This window comes from Panonychus citri, unplaced genomic scaffold (genome assembly GCF_014898815.1).
Source record: "Panonychus citri isolate SS breed McGregor unplaced genomic scaffold, ASM1489881v1 Contig00033, whole genome shotgun sequence".
NCBI lineage: Eukaryota > Metazoa > Arthropoda > Arachnida > Trombidiformes > Tetranychidae > Panonychus > Panonychus citri.
In genome coordinates this window covers 1,103,180-1,124,698 of record NW_026515438.1, presented here as the reverse complement: position 1 = coordinate 1,124,698, position 21,519 = coordinate 1,103,180, and the positions used below count along the sequence as shown (strand labels likewise).

The 21,519-nt window shown below is 30.0% G+C and overlaps 2 protein-coding genes across 3 annotated transcripts; one reads left to right on the top strand and one right to left on the bottom strand.

Annotated features, from left to right (window-relative positions):
• Nucleotides 1-940: 940 nt before the first annotated feature.
• LOC128397437 (uncharacterized) lies at nt 941-1,375 on the bottom strand. Its single transcript, XM_053358164.1, has one exon. The coding sequence runs from the start codon at nt 1,373-1,375 to the stop codon at nt 941-943; it is 435 nt and encodes a 144-aa protein (XP_053214139.1).
• Nucleotides 1,376-5,029: 3,654 nt separating this feature from the next.
• LOC128397420 (uncharacterized) lies at nt 5,030-19,972 on the top strand. Of its 2 annotated transcripts, XM_053358149.1 has the most exons (9): nt 5,030-5,240; nt 5,321-5,398; nt 5,481-5,680; nt 10,717-10,852; nt 11,506-11,639; nt 11,718-11,949; nt 12,014-12,150; nt 19,036-19,294; nt 19,602-19,972. In XM_053358149.1, exons 2-9 carry the CDS (start codon nt 5,329-5,331, stop codon nt 19,676-19,678), a joined length of 1,245 nt encoding a protein of 414 aa, XP_053214124.1. In that variant the 5' UTR covers nt 5,030-5,240; nt 5,321-5,328; the 3' UTR covers nt 19,679-19,972. The 2 variants fall into 2 exon arrangements, with proteins under 2 accessions (XP_053214124.1, XP_053214123.1); XM_053358148.1 differs by having other exon boundaries at nt 5,030-5,398.
• Nucleotides 19,973-21,519: the final 1,547 nt, after the last annotated feature.

Genomic DNA, 21,519 nt, shown 5'->3' with positions numbered 1-21,519 from the left:
TGTCACGAGCTTTACGTTATTATTATGATGGTGATATGATTGCCAGAGTTAATGGTAAACGTTATGTTTACAAATTTGTCTGCGATTTCAAAAGTTTAATTGGTTATGATGCTCAAAAATTGGATGCCATGGTTATTGATACACAAATACGTCGAAATAATCGACTTTATTGACAATCAATTAAAATTTACCATCAATGGTTAATCATTAATTTCACTATCATCATTCATCTTAAAAAGAAAACAAACATATTCTTTAATTGTTTAAACAATCATCTTTTCTACTCCTGGAACAATTATTAATTTAAATATTTCTAACAAAATTATGAAGTCAACTTGATACACACTTATAACTAATTGATCGTCAATCAATCAACAATTTGGAAAGAAATGATACCTTTGAGACCTTTTATTTTCTCTCTCATTTTCTGTCGACTACTATTTGTGATGAAAATTATACTATTTATCAACAATCAACTTTCTAATTGCGAAAAATAAAGGGTCAAAATACATGGTGTTAATTACAATTAAACGAAGCAAAAACAAAAGCAAATTCAACTGATTGATCAATTTAGGTCAATCCATTCATAAAATTGGTACTTGGAAATTTCCGATGTCTACAAAACAATTAACACAATTTAGGCATTTTTCATCACGCCAGCACGAATTCCTTCTGTTTCAGCGCGAGAGTTGATGACATCACAGAGTCCTGCGTAAGTTTCTATACGCAATTTTTCTTGATTTCTTCTTATCCAATCTAGTCTCGAACTTTCATGACGACAATAATAATCAACGATTATTTGCTGTGTTAGTTTACCAGAATGTAAAACTGCATTGAACCAATCAAATCTTTCGAAAAGTCTTGAGCAATTGAATTCTCGGATAGTTACTTTATTTCTAACCGATGTTGCCCTACTTTCATTGTGAAACATACCGGTCTTCTATCCATGTTCTCCATTAGACCACAATAATGGATAAGCCAGAGGGTCTAAATGTGGACTCAAATATGAAATATGATGACAGCCGTTTGACGTTTTAGGATAAACTCGTAAACTTCTATTACTTGACGGTACACCATCAGTTGTCTCGAATATTGCAGCCACATCATAGGAGGATGGAATATTTTCTCTTCGATTGTCACCGTCTTCACGGTCAAAAAACTCAAAACCAAAATCATCTAAGTCTTTACCTTGCATTCTTGCAGTCATGGTTCTTACTTCATTCAAATGGCGACAAACCAAAGCATAAGGATTATTAGATTCTAAATAGTTGTGAACTGTTTCGAGAGTTAAAGGTTGTAATACTGAGTTTGCACGATGATGCATCCGAATGTTGTTTGCCTGCTCTGTGTCAAGAAAAAATAACTGCCCTCCCATACTGGTACACTGTAAACTGCTATTAAGATGATAAGTCTCACCTGAAATTTTGAAGAGGTAATTATCACGACCAGTAGGTTTTTCGATTGAAGCGAAGAAAGTTACAAACTAAAATGATGAGTTATATCTACGTATATTTGTTCTGAAATGATGTAAAGCAGGATCTGTACCGTTTAAAAGAGTCTGCAGTACTGATGGATATACTGTTCTTTTAACATCTATTTTACCGCTTTGACAACACTGGGTCATATTACCTTTACATTCGAAAGGAAAAAGCTTGGCTCCACAATAGTTACACAGGCTATTATTGCTCATTATTTATTTATCATGTCTAAAAGCTGGACTTTGATCTCCACACCAAAACGCAAACCAGCGTATATTCTATAGATAAAGTAGAAAGAAGATTAAAATTTATCAAAAAAATCGTATCAGATTCAAATGCACTCACATGTCAACATCATATTCATTAGAATCGAGATGGTCTCCCGTTTCATCGTTCATGTTGAAAGTTTCTTTCAGTTCTTTTTCAATTAGGTTTTTACGTTCGAACATATTTTCTTTCACTCCTGCTGGGATCGATTAAGAAGCTTTCTCACAATGTTTTATTTCTGTAAAAAGATTAAACAATTAATAATGGAGCCACCAATCCGATCCGTCTTCTATTTGAGTCCAAGGATCTCCTTCGACTAAAACTTGATTTAAATTGAGCAGTTCAGTACTTCAGGCTAGATAGCGATAGTGACAATCACCATTGCAATTAACAAACGGACGCTTCCTTTAAATTTTAATCTACCTCTTTTTTGTTCTTTCACTCTTTTTTCTCAGTCTCTTTCTCCTTGCTTTTTCTCTCACTCTCATTCCCACTCTCGCTTTCCAGTCTCTCTTTTTCGCATCCTTAACGCGCTCATACGTCACTGCCACTTGCATTATGCATAGTCGTATTTAACACTTTAATTTCAAGCTAAATCAGACAAATTCAATAAATTTTCAACAGAAGTTAGTATAAAATATGTGTATCAAATGTTAGTGGTTTTCACATAGTTTCAGAAAAACTGGAAAACAAAATGCGCGCATTTTTCAAATTAAAATAGATAAATTACTTGCTTTGTAAATGATAGATTAATCTTCTTCATGATTGATATTACCCCCACTTCCCTTCTGGCTTACCCAGAAGCGGAGGTTTTTTACTACTTTCAGTCATTTGATTTATTGTAATTGAAATGATCAATCGATGCTCTTGGTGCCATCTCTCTTTGATAGGATTTTTGATTTATTTAGGATTTTTGATAGATTTTGGTTGATCAAAGACATTCATCGATAAGAATAGTTGGCAACGAATTCTCAAGGGAATCAATTGAAAATAATATTACGTAATTTTTGCGCGCAAAAATTAAAATCAATTTTTATAAGATTAGAATTTTTCAATTGATTCCCTTTCGGATAAATTGAAAAACTAAATCAATATTATTAATCATTGTTAATTAGAAAATTTTAACTTTCTATTCTGTTATCGTTATAAAACTATTGTTATGTTTTTTATTCATAATCTGTTTAATATTTAAGTTAAGATTTTTATAAATTTGATTATAATTGATGATCAAATTAAAAATTTGTCGCCAAAATATGTAACTTTTTCAAGATGATTGTCTTGCCAATCATGACATCACAAATATTTCATCAAATAGGGGACTCATCGCATATATTGCAGGTTATCTTATTCGCAGAATCAAATCTAAAGGCAATCATTGCGACCTATGTTTACCCTCGATTGATTCTGTTAATATTTTACCTGACCATCAGTTCATTTTGTGTAGAAATTATGCTCAAGGTGATAACAATTTCCTCATGTTGCCATCACTTCAATTCATAAACTGCATCATCTCTTGTTGTGAAGCTCTTGTTTCATCTGTGCCACCCATCATCAGTGAAGAAGGAATAAAATTTAAACTTCATGCCATCCTTAGATCACAAGACTTTTCATTTGTTCCATCATGTCATTATTCAGAGATTAAAGCATCATCGATTCGTCATCTCATCAACATGTTCATTGGAAAATTCATGAAAGATCATAGAAGACATCATCTAGCATCAAGAAAAACTAGAAAATCCATCAAAGAAATTCAATTAATTCAATCGACTTCATCAACACAACATTGATCATCTTATTTCATATCATAACTTCATGACATCCACTTGTTCATCATTTATCTGCCATTATTTGATTTTTGTTTCATGTTCTCCATGCTTGATATTCCATTGTACACACTAATATTCGCTTCATATCTCATTCTTCTCTTTTTGATTCACGTTAAATTAAATTATCTTTTATTCTTGGGAACTCTTTAACGACTTGTTTATTCTTTCTTAAACTTGCTTGTTCAATAGTTTCTTGTCGTTTCAGATTTCATTGGCTCAAGCTTGCACAAGTTTAGCAATTCATAAGTAAAGGATCGTAATTTTAGTTGAAGGTTTATTAATATAAAATAAAGTTTTTTATAATCAAATCGTCAAATATTTAAGACAAGTACATTTTTACGATCGGTAATCATAATCAGTACGAAAGTCTCAAAGTTACTTTTCTATGAAATATCCTATTCGTTTGTTATTTTATTTAACTTAATCGAATTAATGGTTGGGTTTGATACAAATCTTATAAATTGGATCTTTAAGATCACTTCAAATCAGAACTAATGTGTTTTATTTAATTGATAGATCATCTTAGTATTGATGTAATGTATACTTAATAAAAAAAGTAGATAAAACCGCACATAATATATGAAACTCGAAATAGAACAACTGCAGAACTTATCAAGACTCAATTGATTCTTAAAATTGTTAAAATGATTAAAACAATTAGATTTGTGTTCTGCACTGAATTTACTATGTTTCTCTTTCTTTTCTCTCTCTTTACAAATCTACTAGTGGCTCCACCTCGACACCAAAAAATGTTGCTTCATAGTTTTCCTTCCTGTGCTCTCTTGGTTTTACTCTTTGAATCGAATAAAAAATGAAAATTTTAGATAAAAAATTGAGATAAATTCAATCATCATAATGGTCAGCAATTTCGTCAACTTCTATTGAATAATTTAAGTTTTATACTCCAATAAATAAACAAAAACCGTCTTATCGTCGCGAGAAAATACAAATGATATAAGTTTTCGAAAGTTCACTAATTGTCGCAACGATTTGAGAAAGTAACTCCTCCATTTGTGTTAACTGTCACAAATTTTAAGAAAATAATACATTTTATGACTTTTCTCAGCGGGAACAAAGTGTCTTTTTATTTGCTTATCCGTTACATTTATTTACAAAAAGTGATTCAACTAAAAGAGGATGACTGTAATACAGCCACCAAAATCAAGCTTCGTACACTTCAAACCAAAGTTGCACATAGAGGCAATTATCTTATCGAAATTGATATTAAATTGTTGCTTATTTATCTGATATAATTGATTAGATAACCAGCTCTATTTGTAGCTTTGATTGAAAGAGTCTAACCTTAACCATTTCGTAGCCGAAAGATGGCATCATGGAGCTTTGTAGTTGGAATCCATGAATTGCTTAATAATGAGTCGATTCTGTGTGGAAAACAGTAACTTTTATATAAGAGATTTTTCAAGTTAATATAAAGTTTATCACATTACTTGACGAAACTCTTAGTGAATCTGTAAAGTTTTGTTCCCTCAAAGCAACACTATCGGATATTGTCCAAAACAAATAAATCATAATTCATGTTTCATTCAGTTGAAAATGTTTGTTTCATAGGTGATTAAAAAAATCTGATCACAATTAAAGGATAACTTGTTTGTGTAAAGTTTTCGATTGTGGATAAAAAATCGTTTGGGTTAACTTTTAATTGTATTATGTGAATATCAACTTGAATCCTTAAATTTGTTTTGTCGAAATCGCAATTAACCTAATACATCCATTGACTTTCATCATCAGGATCAATTATGAAGTTTAACTGGTATATCATAAGAATTGGTCTAATGATAATAGTTTATCTAATCACCAATTCATCAGGTGAGTTTGATGAAGACTAAATGATAAATATCACTATTTACTTTTAATCGATTGAAATTTAATGTTTACATTTTTATTTTAGGTCTTCGAATTACTAAATTGGAGGTACCACAATCAGTTCCTCTTGGAAAATCAGTTACCCTTAGGTGTCATTATGATCTAACAGGAGATGAACTTTACTCAGTAAAATGGTACAGAGATTATGTTGAATTTTATAGATATCTTCCGTCCGATGAACAGAAATCAGGTCAGACATTCACCCTGAAAGGAGTCCATGTAGATGTAAGTAAGATAATAAAGTTCAGCTCAATACTTTAATTTTAGACCATCAAATTGTTCAGTAATATTTATGAATCAATCTGATGAAATATCAATCATTTCATGATAACATTCAGACTTAAATTCACCAACTTGATGATCAATTGATAATAACTGAAAATCTAAGAAGTAGAGAGAGAGAGAGAGAGAGATAAAAAAGTGAATGACAATTGTAATGATGTTGTTTAGATTTACTTTTAGGTGAATGTATTTGGTTCAAGATTCGTGAAAAAATCGTTTACATGGAAGAAAATATCATTAGCTTTTCAATTTAGATTCGAAAACCATTCAGTCTATTAATATGCACGAAATCCTAGAGAGTGTGAGGTGATTTAAATGAGTAGAACTGATGGAAATGTTATCATGAATTTCATCAGAATTTTCAAAAGCAAAAAAAGATAAGAAAATGTTAGAAGAAAAAAAAGTTTCGATTAATATGAAGATATAATAAATCGTTGGACAAAAGTAATCGAACTTGTAATGTGTCCACCACCAGTTAGGTCTCACTTCCCTTCTCGCTTCGAGGCCAAATTCTCATTACTCTTGGAGCCCTAGAAGATTTTACTTTTTCTTAGAAAAATCGAAACTTATATTTGGTCATAGTGTAGGTGAGAATAAACTGAGATTGATAATTTTTTCTTATATTCGGAAAACAAGTGAGAGAGAGAGAGATAGAGAGAGAGATGCTCATGATGAGAATGATGAGAATGAAAGAATATGAATTCCCTGTGATTAAAAGTTCGATATGAAATCTATCAACTAGTCCAATGAAAGAATTGAGTCTTTTGCTTCTCATTCATCATGTTATTTTCATGTATCATAAGAAGTTCTGAAAACAAAATTCAGAAAAAAATATCTACAAGTTATTTTTTCCATGAAAGCAACAAGGGAAAATTGAATCATCATGTAATAATAGTTTATGTACAAAACATGATAACATTTCATTCAACATGATAAAAGTTGATGATATCTTGGTGATACATGAAGTCTTTATGTTATTGAAATGAAAATAGAAAAGTTTTTTTTTATAATAATCAATATTATGTCAATATCTCAGTATATATGTTGAGATAATTATTATATCTCAATACACAGGGAATTATAATAATAGATAACAAAAGTCAAGAATAAAAAAATTTGTATTAATTTCATGATTACATCTCAGAGTTTGGATGAAATTTCATGATAACGAATTAACCTTTTCCATTTTCTTGATCAATATTTATTCAATCATTAACGGTACAAATAGTAATATTTTACAATCGATAAGAAATTAATTAGGAGCCAAACAAACAGCGAAACCAATTAAAGCTCAACAATTGAACAAGTAAAATCATGGAAATTCAATTGTTACAAAAAGTTCTGATTTATATCGATATTTTTATCGGCATTCATTTCATAATAAACCACGATAATCACAAGTTAATGTGATTGACATAATCTTCCTGGTTGATGAGATTTACAAAGATCCATATTCATCAATGAGTAATAATACATTTATCATTATTCTGGATTCATCATGATAATGATGATAAGTACATGATAAAGATGTTGGAAAAGCTTAACCATCTTATCGTGGTGATGATGATAAAAGTATTAATTGAGTGAGTAAAGTAAATCTAACTGATGTAATGGGCGTTGGTCTTTTCGCCATCATCATTATCCTCATCATCTTGTCTCTGTCTCTCTCTCTTCCAACAAAATACTAATCGCTAATACTTAATTTGTACAGTCGCACAACAAATGCTAAAGAGAGCCGAGTAAAATTGTCCCTGATTATTAGGAATGAAAAAGTTTCAAAACTGGACAGTTGCTTGGTTTTCCCATGTTAAGATGACCAAAGGTATTCTTGTGATGAAAATTAGCTCACATGAACTTGATTGTAATTGTGATAACCTTTTGGATAATGATTTGGATTGCAAAAACTGTATGAATCACTGAATAGTTCATATACTGACCATTAAATGTTAATCGGTATGAAATATTTGAGAGGGTTGACCATTAATTTATTAACTTGACCATTAACATTATTGTTATATTACTTAAACCCAAAGACTTAAACTAATCATCTTGTTATTTCTTGACCATTATTATTAGATTGTAATACTTATCATTATTATGATTACATGATTTCCATCATGAGTAATGAATCAGACTCAAGTTCAATTTACTCCCAGTAGATTTTATCTCTTTTTTTGCTTTCAACACTTAAGATTAATTAACAGTAAATCCAATTGAAAGTAAGAAAAAGGTTTATAATTAGCAATCTAATTAGATTATTGTCTAAATTGTTGATTAACTTATTTATTGTCAACTGATTATCAATTGATTACAATTTACATGTTCATGTATCATTTTGTGTACACATTATAATGTGATAAATTCATGAAAACCTTTGAATACTAATCATGAAATTAATTATACTGTTAGTTAAATGTTGACAACATGTTAATTCATATTCCATCATGATAGTTAATGAATTAATTAATTTGGAAGGTGCAATAAATTCTGATTATTTGATAGAATTGGGATAAGTTGTGATGAAATTTTCGAAAAAAAAAATTCTAAATTAATTGATAGCTCACAAATTTCTCTGAGAGTTCCAAGTATTTTTTTCTTGTCTTTTTAAATTTCGTCTACGAACTTAGTCTTGAATCAGAACTTTTTATAAATACAAGAAGCACTTGCAACATTTTCTTTTCTGTTTTTTTTCAGCCATTTTGTCAGAGCTTTCGAACCCTTAAGTTGAATTTGAATCGAACTTAAAATTGAAACTTAAAACGCAACATATTCGAAATGAATAGAACTTTTTTTTCTTTAAAATTTAAAGATTCTCCTTTTCTCTTCAATCGGGAAGCTGATATATTATTCCAGAATTTGCAGAATTAAATCTCAAGAGAGACTCAGAAAGAACTGATGAACTTTTCTGTTCATCTGGTTTACCTTTCATTCCCTTAGCATCATCTCTTGTTTCAGCCCATTCAGCATCATGAGAATCCTGTAAATCTAAAGCTATATCTAATTCATCCTGAATCAGATAAATTTGATAATGATGACAATAAAAATAGATGATAGATAAATGATGAGGAAGAGACAAAAAATGTAATAAATTTCTTTCCCATTTCCGTTTCACAGCAGAAACAATAACAACTATTAACTGGAAAACTTATCCGAATGTGATACAGAAAAAAAAGATTGATGGAGATACAAAAAAGTAAAGATGATGATAGCCTAAAGGCAATTAGGATAAATATTGAGCATCAAGAAGGAAAAATCAAAAGATGATGATAAATTTTGCGAGAAACTTGAACAAAAATCCACTCCCAGTGTGGAAGTGGAAACAAAATATCATGAGAATCAGCATCAAACAGGTTAACAAGAATACGCTGAAAGTTAATAGCTAAAGACAATCGAAAACTCTGATAACAACAATACTGATCATCGTCATGATAATAACCAAGCTGATTAAACTACCAATCAATAAACTAATAAGATTGCTACAAGAAAAGCAGAACTTAATAGCTCACTAGTCTTTTAATTGTCTACAAGGAAAAGTGAAAGTTTAAGATAACAATGAGTTGATTAAAATAATATTGGTGATAAAACTGTCAACAGATTATCATGGAAATGAGGATTTGAAAGGTGAATCAGTAAATCATCCAGTCAATTTGAATGCAATTAACTCTGTTTATCTACAAACCATTAAGTGCTATTAACCTTTTACACCATCAGATTAATGGGGAAACAATAGACTTTGATTTCAATCATAATGATAATAACAAGGAAACTCATGGTTAAACTCATGAGCTTTTAATGTAATCAGAACTTTTTTTTCCTTCGAAAACAAAAGGTTATAACATTTTCTTCATTTGTACCGATTTTCCGTCTCTCAGATGAATATGTGAGATTAGGAATCGCTATGAGAAAGTGAGAATCTAAAATATTACGAATGAAAATCGATGATGATGAATTGAGGAAGAAAAAAAAAGTTCTGACAGGAAAAACATTCTATTTGTTGAATCATAAAATTCATATGCAAATGACTGAGAAGAACAAAAAAAATATATATTATATTCAATTTAATGATGATGATGAAGTTAATGAGCCTCATGATCTGAATTCTGAAAATTCTGTTACCTCTCAAGTCTATTCTGAATACAATTCGGTATTTATTATGATAAAAAAAATTGAATTCATTTCTCATGTAAATAATAGTACTAATAAGTGACCATCTAATTATTTAATTATCTAATTTAAAATCGATTGTAAATCGTAATCATGATAAATCAACTGATACAATCTCTAACTGTCAAACTGTTTCCATTATCATGTCACCATTATTAAGTTGATTTTATGTGTTGGTTTTATGTTGAAAAAGGTAAAAAAAATAAGTTCAAATATAATAATAGTTCAGTTCATTAACATGGATTGAGTTTTTATCATGTTATTTAACATTGAACAGTCATTATCTTCATTATCAACATATATAACATGTTATTAACATCATCATGAAATTATCCTGAAAGCTGAGCAAACATCATGTACATGTAATCATATCATTATTTAAAATTGGTCAGTAACTTTTACCATTATCTAAATTTTCCAAACTAATGTCCATTTATTGGTCATTTTAAGATTTAAATTAAGTCAATAGGATTAAATTAATGGTCAATTTGATTTTTAAATTTCGTGTGTGTGAATCTCACATGGAGAAAACTGATAATAAAAAAAGTTCTGAATAAAATTATTCTTCATTTGCATTGATTGTTATTCAATTTTCTACCAGAATTTGAAAGTCCCATGGAAATGATGAGAAATACAAATAACTAATTCTGAGGAATCGAAGTCTATTTTATTAGTAGCAAATGTATTAGTCGATAGCGTGTCCAGTTTGATGGTCATCTTCGTAGTGGTTGATATTTTGATTGATATTTTCTCGTGAATTTCATCATAGTTATTTTCATCATTTTCTTTCTCTCTTCTTCCAATCCTCGAAATAGTTAACACGTTCATCAGCTAAACACGTTTTCTTAACCAAGACTGAGCTCACATCGGAGGGACACTATGCATGTGAGGTGTCCACTGAAGGTCCATCTTTCAGTACCGTTCGAGCCGAAAGACAAATGAAAGTTTATGGTAAGTAGAGAAGGAGATTTAAAAAAATCAAATAAAACCTTATTAAAATCGCATATAAATCATATGAGATTACCATTCAAACTAATATTAAATTGTCATGATGCTGAACATACATTGAAATGTCAAGTTTATTATATTGTTTGTTATTATTATCATGAAAACAAATGGTCTTACTAGTGATAGCCAGTTGACCATTAGGTTCATTTCAAGAAATCCAATTGAAAATCGAGAGTTTAAATTATCCGGAACCAAAACAATCTAATTTAAAACCTTAATTAATCAAAGCTAACACAGAATCAGCACAGAATTAAATTGATTCCCTTTTACAATTAGATAATTGACATGAAAATATTATCATTTAAATTGATTGTTTCCGTTTCTTAGTTTTAGTGTAGGTGAACTGCTCTTGATAAGTGAATTCTCAAATCTATCTTATTATCAACAATTGATAGCAAATCGACAAGGATTTTTTGACAATTCAACAATGTTATTGAAGTTAAGGATAGTTGAAATCATTTGCTTACAAGAATCCAAATGTATAATTGTAAAAGCTTCTGAGCATATAAATATTGACGTTTCAAAATCATTAGCAGGTAAAACATGATTAAGTTGAATTTTTAACAGCATTTCCTTTATTTTTTTTCTCGGCTCAGTATTACCTAAAGAAGGATTATCCATTGAAGGTACTGAGCCAGTTTATGGTATGGAAAATTTTATCAATCTTACCTGTATAGCAAATCCATCTTATCCATCCCAGATTTTATCTTGGTATATAAATGAACAAAAGGTTCGTGCTACTATTACATATTATAGTATTACAAAAAAGAACTGAGTTCTAATTATATGTTTAATTACCTTCTCTCAGGCCTTACCCCATCAATTGATTCATTATGAACCTGAAAGAGACTCTACTGGTCTTGACGCTACTCGACTCGGACTTTACTTTGAGGCGGTCAGTAGTTATTTTCTTCGAGGTTCACTTAAGCTGAGATGCACTTCAACGATAATATTGGTGTATAGATACGAGTCTTCGATAACTTTAAGTGGTGGAACTCCAAAGAATCGAACTTTCAATGGACATTATACTTGGAATGAAGGTAAAATTTCAGCGAATTCAGATTTTACAAAAAGTTGGCTTGATTATCGTTTCATTGTCTACAGATCGCTTATATCAGCGTGAGCCTGAAAGTCCGATTATTGAAGGTGGTAAAGATAAATACAAAGTGGGTTCATTAATGGATCTAAATTGTACCACTCAATCAGAGTCTCACCTTGAATGGTTCATTAAAAATAAACCGGTGAGTATATTAAATAGTATTAACATTATCTAGCATATTATTTCAATATCATTCATGAACTTTAACCCTCATGAGAGTGATATTATCAGCCCACACCTTTACTACAATCAAATTGAATCCCTATTAATTTATTTAGCATATTTCATCTGAATATGCTACAAGATAGTGATATCAAGTACTTATTGATAGCAATTGAGAATCAATATTCATCATGTTATATCAACATGGTTAAGAAATTCAATCCGGAACTAAGAATATCATTTGGAGGCAGTTTTATAATAGTGGTGGAAATACAGGGAAAATACTTTTTCCAAGTTTTAACTAGTTCTTTTTCTGGATAACTTTTTATCTTTAATATTTAGACCTCAGGTTCTCAAGTTATCGTACCTTAATTTTGAGATCATTCATCGACTTTTATTAATATTTACTCTTTCATCTGTTCGATGGTGACACTCAATTTAACTTTGGCAGTTTCATCGGTTCATGATGGAATTCAATCTCTTCTGAGAGATTTAGACTCAGGCCTCAATACCAAAGATAAGAAAAGTTATTTAGAACAAAGCTTTTTTAAAGCTTGGTCAATGTTCATGAACAAAAAGTGAAATATAATTCCAAGCTCCATTCAAGTCACTTCCTGAGCTTCAGCCATCATGAAATCCTCGATTCTCATTAGAGCAACAATTGTTTTCTGGTGTATCAACTTAAGAAATTAATTGGACACCGATTGCTCAGCCAAGTGATGAATTAGCATTTGTTTGCATTTTCTTCATTAATTAATAGTTAATTAGTTAATTGGTTATCGAAATCACAATCATTTTCCTTCGCAGGAGAACAAGCCCTTTCAATGTCACAAATTAATTGTAATCAGTATGAAAGAAACGGAATTACGAATTTTATTCAAGATTCAGAATCAGAATAAATAACCAAAGGTACAAGAATGAGAAAAGTTCTGAAGTTTTTTTAGTTTTGTTCTGAAACGAGTTCGATGAAAATAATTGAACTAAAAATAATAGACAATTTTCTCCACCCACTTCGAATCTCACCTTTTCGATTCTGTAAATGATGTCGATGTTATTAATAACCTCAAGTGGGAGTGGTAAGGAATAAGAGAATAAAATTTTCTGCAGTCAATAGCATTTTCAGTTCATTCATCAGTCTTTTCCTGAGTTTCAATTGAGAATCAGTAGCATCTTATATCTGCATATGCATCATCACCATCGAGTCTTTTTCCACCTCTACTCTTTTTTTTCCTGGTGAGAATAAATTTCAATGAGAAAAAGAGAAAAGGGGAAAAAGTCCTTCACGAATATGTTTCTTGGTTTTTCCCCTTTTCTTTTCTCTTCCTTTAGTTTTGCATGGAAAATGAATGAACACTCTCATGGTGTATGAAGACATGGAAAACAAGAATTATGTGTTTCGTGTCTTTGGTAAAAGCCTAATATTCAAAATCCCTTCGAGATTTGATAAGGGAAAATACTCCAAGAAAATAGATGATATGGTTTTCACCTTTGTTTGGGCCAAGAATCTCTCTCTCTCTCTCTCTCTCTCTCTCTCTCTCTCTTCAAAAGCATCTGAATATTATCAACTTCTATGTTTATCGTCCTGAGTATAGATAAAGAGCATGATAAACATTTCCGCTCATTTTCTTTTGGTTATCATTCATTTTTTTCGATGCAAAATTTTCGAGAGACTTTTCTATCCACCGAATTACTTATTGTAATATCAATGAACTTTTCACATAGACAAACAATGAATAACTCATATCATGAATATTCTGATAAAAGATCAGAGTTTTTCCATTGTTGATTAGATGTTTGTTCAAACACTTTACAGTAAACATAATTTTCACCTTGAATTTATCTGATTTATAATGAAATTCATGAGACTTTTCCCTATCAAAAAGAACTGAATCAACTTTCAATCCTTGATCTGAACAAGGAAACATCAGCGAGTCTTCATCATTCACCAGTATTTACAATAACATATCTGGTTCAATGGCAGAAACGATAATTCAATTCGGTTAGTTTCATCATCATGGAACACAATTCATTTCCTATCGGATGAACTTTTCTCCATTTTGTCCAATCCTCCCATTTTTCACTTTCTTTCTTTACCTTCACCATGAAAAATTATACCTTTTCTATTCTCAATAAGTCCCGCATCGGTTACATCCCTGTTCCTTATGAACTTTCTCATGACATTTCATCAACTTTTCTCACCATATTATCCCCATGAAAATTACATGAACAATTTTCAATCCCAAACTTTCCGTAGGTGTAACAATAATATTGTTGCTCAAATAACATTTTAAACTTTCAATTATTCAATTTTTCAGTATAATTATTACCATGATAATGGATCATAATTTGAAATCTGATCAGATACCGGAAAGAATCAGAATAAATCTGAGCATGAAACAGTTAACCTTTAGTAATACCCTGAAAGTAACAGGTGAAAGGTAATAACTGATTTCAGAATAACAAAACAAAAATTGAATTCATTTTGAAATAAATGAGAAAGACTAAAGTTTCAAGCTTCATTTATTCAGTTTCGATGAGCCTATTGATAAAATTCATGGTAATGAACTGAAACCATGAATGTTACGAATGGTCAGTGAAATAAAAGAAGAGATTAATTCAAATGTAAACATTGGTGATAATAAAAATGAATAATAATCATGATTAAGTAAAGAAAAAATAATAATTATTATTATTATATTGGGAGTGAAAAAAAATATTACTCAATGAAATGTGAATCTTGATTTCAGTTCAATTGAACTCAATGGAATCGCTATCTATTATTATCCAACGGAAGCAATTTCAATCATTTAATTGTGTGAAAGTAAAATTTCATGAGATGAGCAATCAAACCCACCTCATGATACATAATACTAATCATGATAATCATTCAGAGGAAAAATAATAATAATAATAGACTTACTTTCACAACGATATCAATTTGAACAATTGAAACCCTGTAATTTAAGGTTACCTGTGAACTCATATAAATATATATGAATGGAAACATAAAAAATACTATTTACTAAATTACCTGAACAATTTAATCTCATGATTATTAATCATTGTAAATTAACATGATCAATTTGCATAAATAAATCAATAACCTGTGGATATATAATAATAAGAATGAAAAATCAATGTTATTAACAATCAATCTTGTTGTTGATCATGTTTTTTAATGAAAAAAAAAATGAAGCAAAGTTTCAATGGACAATTTGAATCAAGTGTATTATAAATGATGATTTAGCTTATTAACTATTAATAATTTCAATTGAATTAATAATTCAATAACAAATATGCTGATGATAATATGATCATCATGAAGATAAGTTCATTAAGCTTTCGCATTAATATAATGAATGATGAAATGATTATTTTCATTGTAATAGTAAATCATAATTAGGTGAAGTTAATTAGCAGAATCACGTTCAATTGGATTATGGATGAAACAAGAAGACGATGAAGGGATTTATCTTCAGGATGATGAAGATGATAAAAGATGCAAGTATATTTATAATAATTGAGTTTATATAATCATCTTCACGATAATCATCATGATAATAATACGATTCATTTCAGTTCAACTGAAACTGAAACTTTATTATGTTTCCAATGGAAAAAAAAAATTTTTTTTCTCATTGGGTGTTACCTTTTGTTAATATTATTATCATGGTAACTACATCATGAAGATTACACTGAATTCATAAGTTTAAAGGATGAAATTCATGAGATGCTCATGGCTTACCTTTTACCAGAATACTCTGATTATCATGGAGGGAAAGTCTTTCAATCTTTTTATTTTTTTCTATTCGAAACTTTTTTTTTCTCTTTACTTTTCTTCTAATAATCAATAAGATTTCAAGATTTCCAACAATCAACTAATTTCTTATTCTTGCTGATTAATACACACGATCAAGTTGACAATTTAACTTAATGCTGATTGTTAATTTGAAGTTTTCCTTATATTCAGTTGAGAGCAAATATTAAAATAGTTGATTAAATATCAAGTGATTTTGATTTTATTATTATTATCACCATGATACTTGATATTATCAAGATGATTATCTTGATCATCATCATCATGTTAATTCAAGTGTTAACACTTAAAGTTAATCATCTTGAAACAATTTAACCACAAATTGTTAAGATGTTGAGACTTACAACATATTTAACTGATTAGTATTCATAGATTATCATGAATACATGATTACTTTAAATTTGAATCAATTCAGTAAAAAAAGTAAAGTTAATCAGTTGATTTAGTTTGAGAGATAGTTTCAAATTTCATTGACTGGCTCATTCAATATCCATTGTTTTTATGTTCAATTTGCTCAGCGGAAATTCAGAGTCTCCCATGGAAAATATGAAATCTCATGAAATTCAATGGAATTAGGATGATAAGATGATTTCGGTTGATGAGTCGTAGGAAAAAAAGTCTCACCCATGATTCTGGTTGGATTATAATTGACAAAGGATCAAGTGATTATCGTGATGAGTATGAGATGGATTCAGGGTGATAGGAGTTGGTTAGATTATTCAGATTTTTGTCTCTTTGATAAATGTAACTAATTTGTTTGAATAATTTTCTTGTCACTGATCATCATCATGAATACACCTAATACATGATAGATTTGAAATTTATTTCATCATTTTCTTCATTTTTCTTTCTTGATTACAAATTCATATTCATGTTCACTATCAATTGTTATTCATTTGATTAAATTTAACAAAATGAGAGGGGAAAAGTCAACATGTAAGATTTTGGTAAAAAAAGTTCAACATTAAATGAACTGATTGTTATTATTCAAGGAAATCCCATGTAACATGTATAGTTATCATTATTTACACTCTCAGACACATTATCATTGTGATTACAATTCATGAGTTATGCTTATCATGTTACTCATGAATTCTCAACTTTGAAACTTTTTTCTCTATTCCCTTTCCCCTGATTTCGGTCTCATCTCAGCAACAATACAACCATGATACTGTTTTTACCAATAGTCTATTAATACCCTAATCATATCATATCACATGGAGTTGGAAGAGTGAGAGTGAGAGAGAGAGCGAAGGAGGTTGAACAGTTCAATCCCTGACTGATAATGAACAACGCCCAGGGTTCATTTTTAAAGAAGGACAGAGAGAGAGAGAGAGAGAGAGAGAATGAGTGAGAGAGTGAGCAAATGGAGGTGGTGGGTGGAAGGATGAAAATCAGTGAGTTCTGAAAAGTTAAGGTTGAAATTTTTTCTTTTTGTGGTTTTGACAAAAGACAATGGATAAGGTGAATGTGGTTTCAGCTACTTTCATGATGATGATCAGGGGAAGAGATAAACATGATAAAGTGGATGAGGCTAATAATGGACACATAAATTGGCTTATTCACGGGTGTGGCGATCATTCCCAGTTCATCTTCCGTTATCATCATCATCATTCAGTTCATCACTAATACTCTCCTTTTCCCTTGTTTTCTTTATCTTTTCTATCATTTTCTTTTTTTCCTTTTTCTTGAGCCTCCATATAATCCAAGCCATCAAAATGAGAGCTAAATCCAATCAGTTGAAATTTTATTTAATTTCTTCCTGAAACTGAATTAAAAAATACCCAAGTTACAATATCTTTTTCTTTCCCTTCAAATTGATTTCTTATCGAATCCTAATGTTTAAATAACTCGATCAACCTAAAATGTAACCAACTTCTTACAACCAGTTCTATTAATTAACGTAATCATAGTACGATAATTATCATGAAACTTTTAAAAAACAATCATGAAACAATTAATTGTATCTAAAGCATTTCAAGTTCATCATAATAATTTGAGTGCTTACAGAAAAGTTACTTAATTAACCCAACTTTTGATGATTAATTGTCATCTTTCCTCATCCGTATTCATTAGAACGATGTAAAAGTATATTGAGAGAGGAAAAAAGTTGAATTATTATCAATTCTATTAGTTTTTCTTCATCTTAATGAGTCTTATTAATTTTATCAAAGGAAAACAAACTTATTAGAAACTTGTTTCAATTTCAAAGAATCAGGATGAAAGGAGGAGAATCGGGAAGAGTTCCAGTGAGTAGATGATGGTGGTGGAATAGATTGAAAGAGAATCAGGATGAAAGATAAATGATTCAGTTCATTTAAGGGGAAAGTTCAGTGAGAAATTGAATGAACCACAAGAAGAAGAGAAGTAAAAAAAGGAGAGAAAAAAAATCGAACCGTTGGAATCAAATTCAAGGTAAAAACAGAAAAAACAAGAAAAAAAAGAATTCAACTTCTCCCACCCTTCACCAAAACCACCCCACTCTCTCTCTCTCTCTCTCTGAAACAGGGAGTCATCATGATGATATCTGTCTCCATGATGGTTAAAAAAGTGGACTATAAAGTTTGGAAATTGAAATGATTGGATTTCAGATTAAATTGTTTACCTTATTACAACTATTACATATCATGAATTCAGAATCAACTCAGTCTCATGAAATAATAGTTTAACCATAACAATTGTCTGATTTACTCAACTCAATGCTGTTCCTATTCTTGGGGCTATCAGTCAGTCTACCCTGTTAAGAGACTTTGTTTCCTTTTTCCGGTTTGCAAGAAATTGAACAGAAATAAAAAGAAAACATTGAAATCAAATTATGATATTTGGTGGTTTTTATCACCATGATTATTACCTGTTCCAATGATACCTGAATTTAAGTTATAACTGTATAACAGTTTAAAAGCTTTTGATATATCAAACTTTTCTTTTCCATTGAAAACATTTCCGTTTCCTGTTGTTTGCTAATGTTTACTTTTCGATTTATTTTTCTTTTCTTCTTTCATTGTTATTAAGTATTAATAATATTTTTCTCTTTTCCTCGGTTTTCAGGCCAATGAAAGTCAACTTGTCCGTTACACAGATCGAACTGGAAAACTAGTTAAACTTGGCCTTCGATTTGAGATGGAGAAGAGACATTTTCAAATGCAAGAATTAAGATTAAAGTGTATGGCTCAATATAATATTCCTATTGCAAATCTATCTAAAGCATTGACCATAAGAACTTACGAGAAGACAAATGATGGACTTATGATACAATCGAGTATCGATATCGCTAATTGTGGTCTTTCCGTGTTTGCCAAAAGTTCAGGTGACTATCCCATTTGAGAATCGAACTAGATCAAGTTAGATGCCGCAAATAATAGATTCTAACCTAAATCAAAAGTATTAGATCGATTGTGGTCTTTTCGGTTGATAAAAGATCAACTCTAATATGTAATCTAATCTAATCTATTTCTGGTTGTGATTAAATTGTAATCAAAACCAATTTACAACCAACCAGAACCTCAACTCCATCTATTGAGTTACTTTCAAAACGATGAAAAAAAAGTTCTAAAAATTTCGAGCTCTACTTAAATTGAAGCAAAATTTACTATTTTTTCTCATTCCTATTACAGTTTATCCAATCATTTGGTCATCGATACAAATTCTGATCAGCTTTTGTCGCAATTGGCCATCAATCGCAATTAAATAGTCAGTACCCGATTGGAAGCTGAATCTGACCCATAAACCAAAAAGCTAATCCATAAAATTGGATAATATGAAATTCAACCAAATAAAACTGCTTGTGAATCAGGAGCTAAGATAATTTCACAAAGTTTTGTGGGAAATTTTGATTAGTTCAAATCGGAATGAAATCTAATCAAAGTTTACTAATCCGAAACCCAGACGACCATGATTAGCACAACAAATAATTTATTTCTTACCAATTATGTAGATATAAAAGTTGAAATCATGATTTATTAGATAAAATTGATCACAAACATTATACTGAAATATCAATCAACTGAAAGGAAATTTAAAAGTTCCTGTAAAAAGATTTTGATTAATTATTTTTATAACAATAAACTCGTAAAAACTTTCGACTCTTTGGTTAATCATTTAACCAGGGTTGACATCCCACTGACCACTGGTCATCTTTATCATATTTAATAGCAGAAGTGAAGGAGTTCAAACTAAAGTCCTTATTGGTTCTAATGAATATCAAAAGATGGAACCTCTTCTTACATGATGATAAAAAATATTCACTCAGTTCTCATCTGAATATAACTGAGTGTGCTCATGAAATTCAACCTTATATCTCAATTATAATACAGGGAATAATATTTACATGGAAAGCTTCACCATGGTGAGACAGTTCTAGAGAGAATTGAAAATCCGATATTATTCAGATTCAAAGGCCGAGTAAATCCTTTGTAATGTAAAATTTCATGGAATCTACTGAATCTCAATTCTATCTCATTTAAGTCAATTTTGTCTTCTCCCAATACTTATCCCGCTCTAGAGCATCCATGATGATCAAGGAATTTCAAATTTTCATCTAAATTCAATATTCACAGATAAATGTTTAATTCATTTTTATGGAAAATCTCAAGCTTTTCTTATAAATATTATCATCTTTCAAAGTTGAGCTGAGTTGAAATTCTGTGGAACTTTTTTCACCATTGTCTCAATACATTCATCATATCATCATAAAGGTCAGCTTGGATAAGATACTGACGAATAGTTGGAGGAGAGACCGTTAAAAAATCAAGTTCAAATGTTAATTGACTATTTTCAATCAATTTTTCACATTTGATAATTGGTTCTATTATTATTATGATATAATAGATTGGCGATGAATTTAACTCATAAAGAAATTATTGTTCTTGAACCGATGGTCAATAGTTGGTCAGTGTTCATGATTATCAGTTGGACAGTAGAAAAAATGACAGAATCGATTCTAATATTTTGATTGATATGCTTTATTAAGATACCATGAAACCAATTAAATGCCAAAATAATATGGTCACTTCAATCATGAAAGTGATTCAAGTTAATCTCGTTCATGAGCCTTTTGGGAAGGAAAAAGTTTATAAGCAATACTATCAATTGTGTAAAGAATCAATTATTGGGGTTCAATATTATTATTCAAATTAATTTGGTAATTTGTTGTTAAAATGACTTCTTAATCGCTTTCTTTTCAAGTTCAACTAATCTGAGAAACCATTTTTATCCCGTCAGAATGTAAATTTGATTATTTCATACATGCTTAGAGCTTATATCAGACCTTTAAGAATAAAAAATGAACTTGATAAGTTGATGAGTAAACATATTCGAACTTATGAACTTTATTTTTATTTCAGAATTTGATAAACTGTTCTTTCTTCTAATAGGTTTATCATTATCATTATTTATCCTTTTCGTTATTTTTATCATGTTAGTCTTAGATGATGATAAACTGTAAAAATGATGAATTGAATCATTTCCCTTATCTAATTTTTTGAGTATTTCTGTTTTGAAACAATTCAAGAAAGGTAAAAAATATTGAGAATT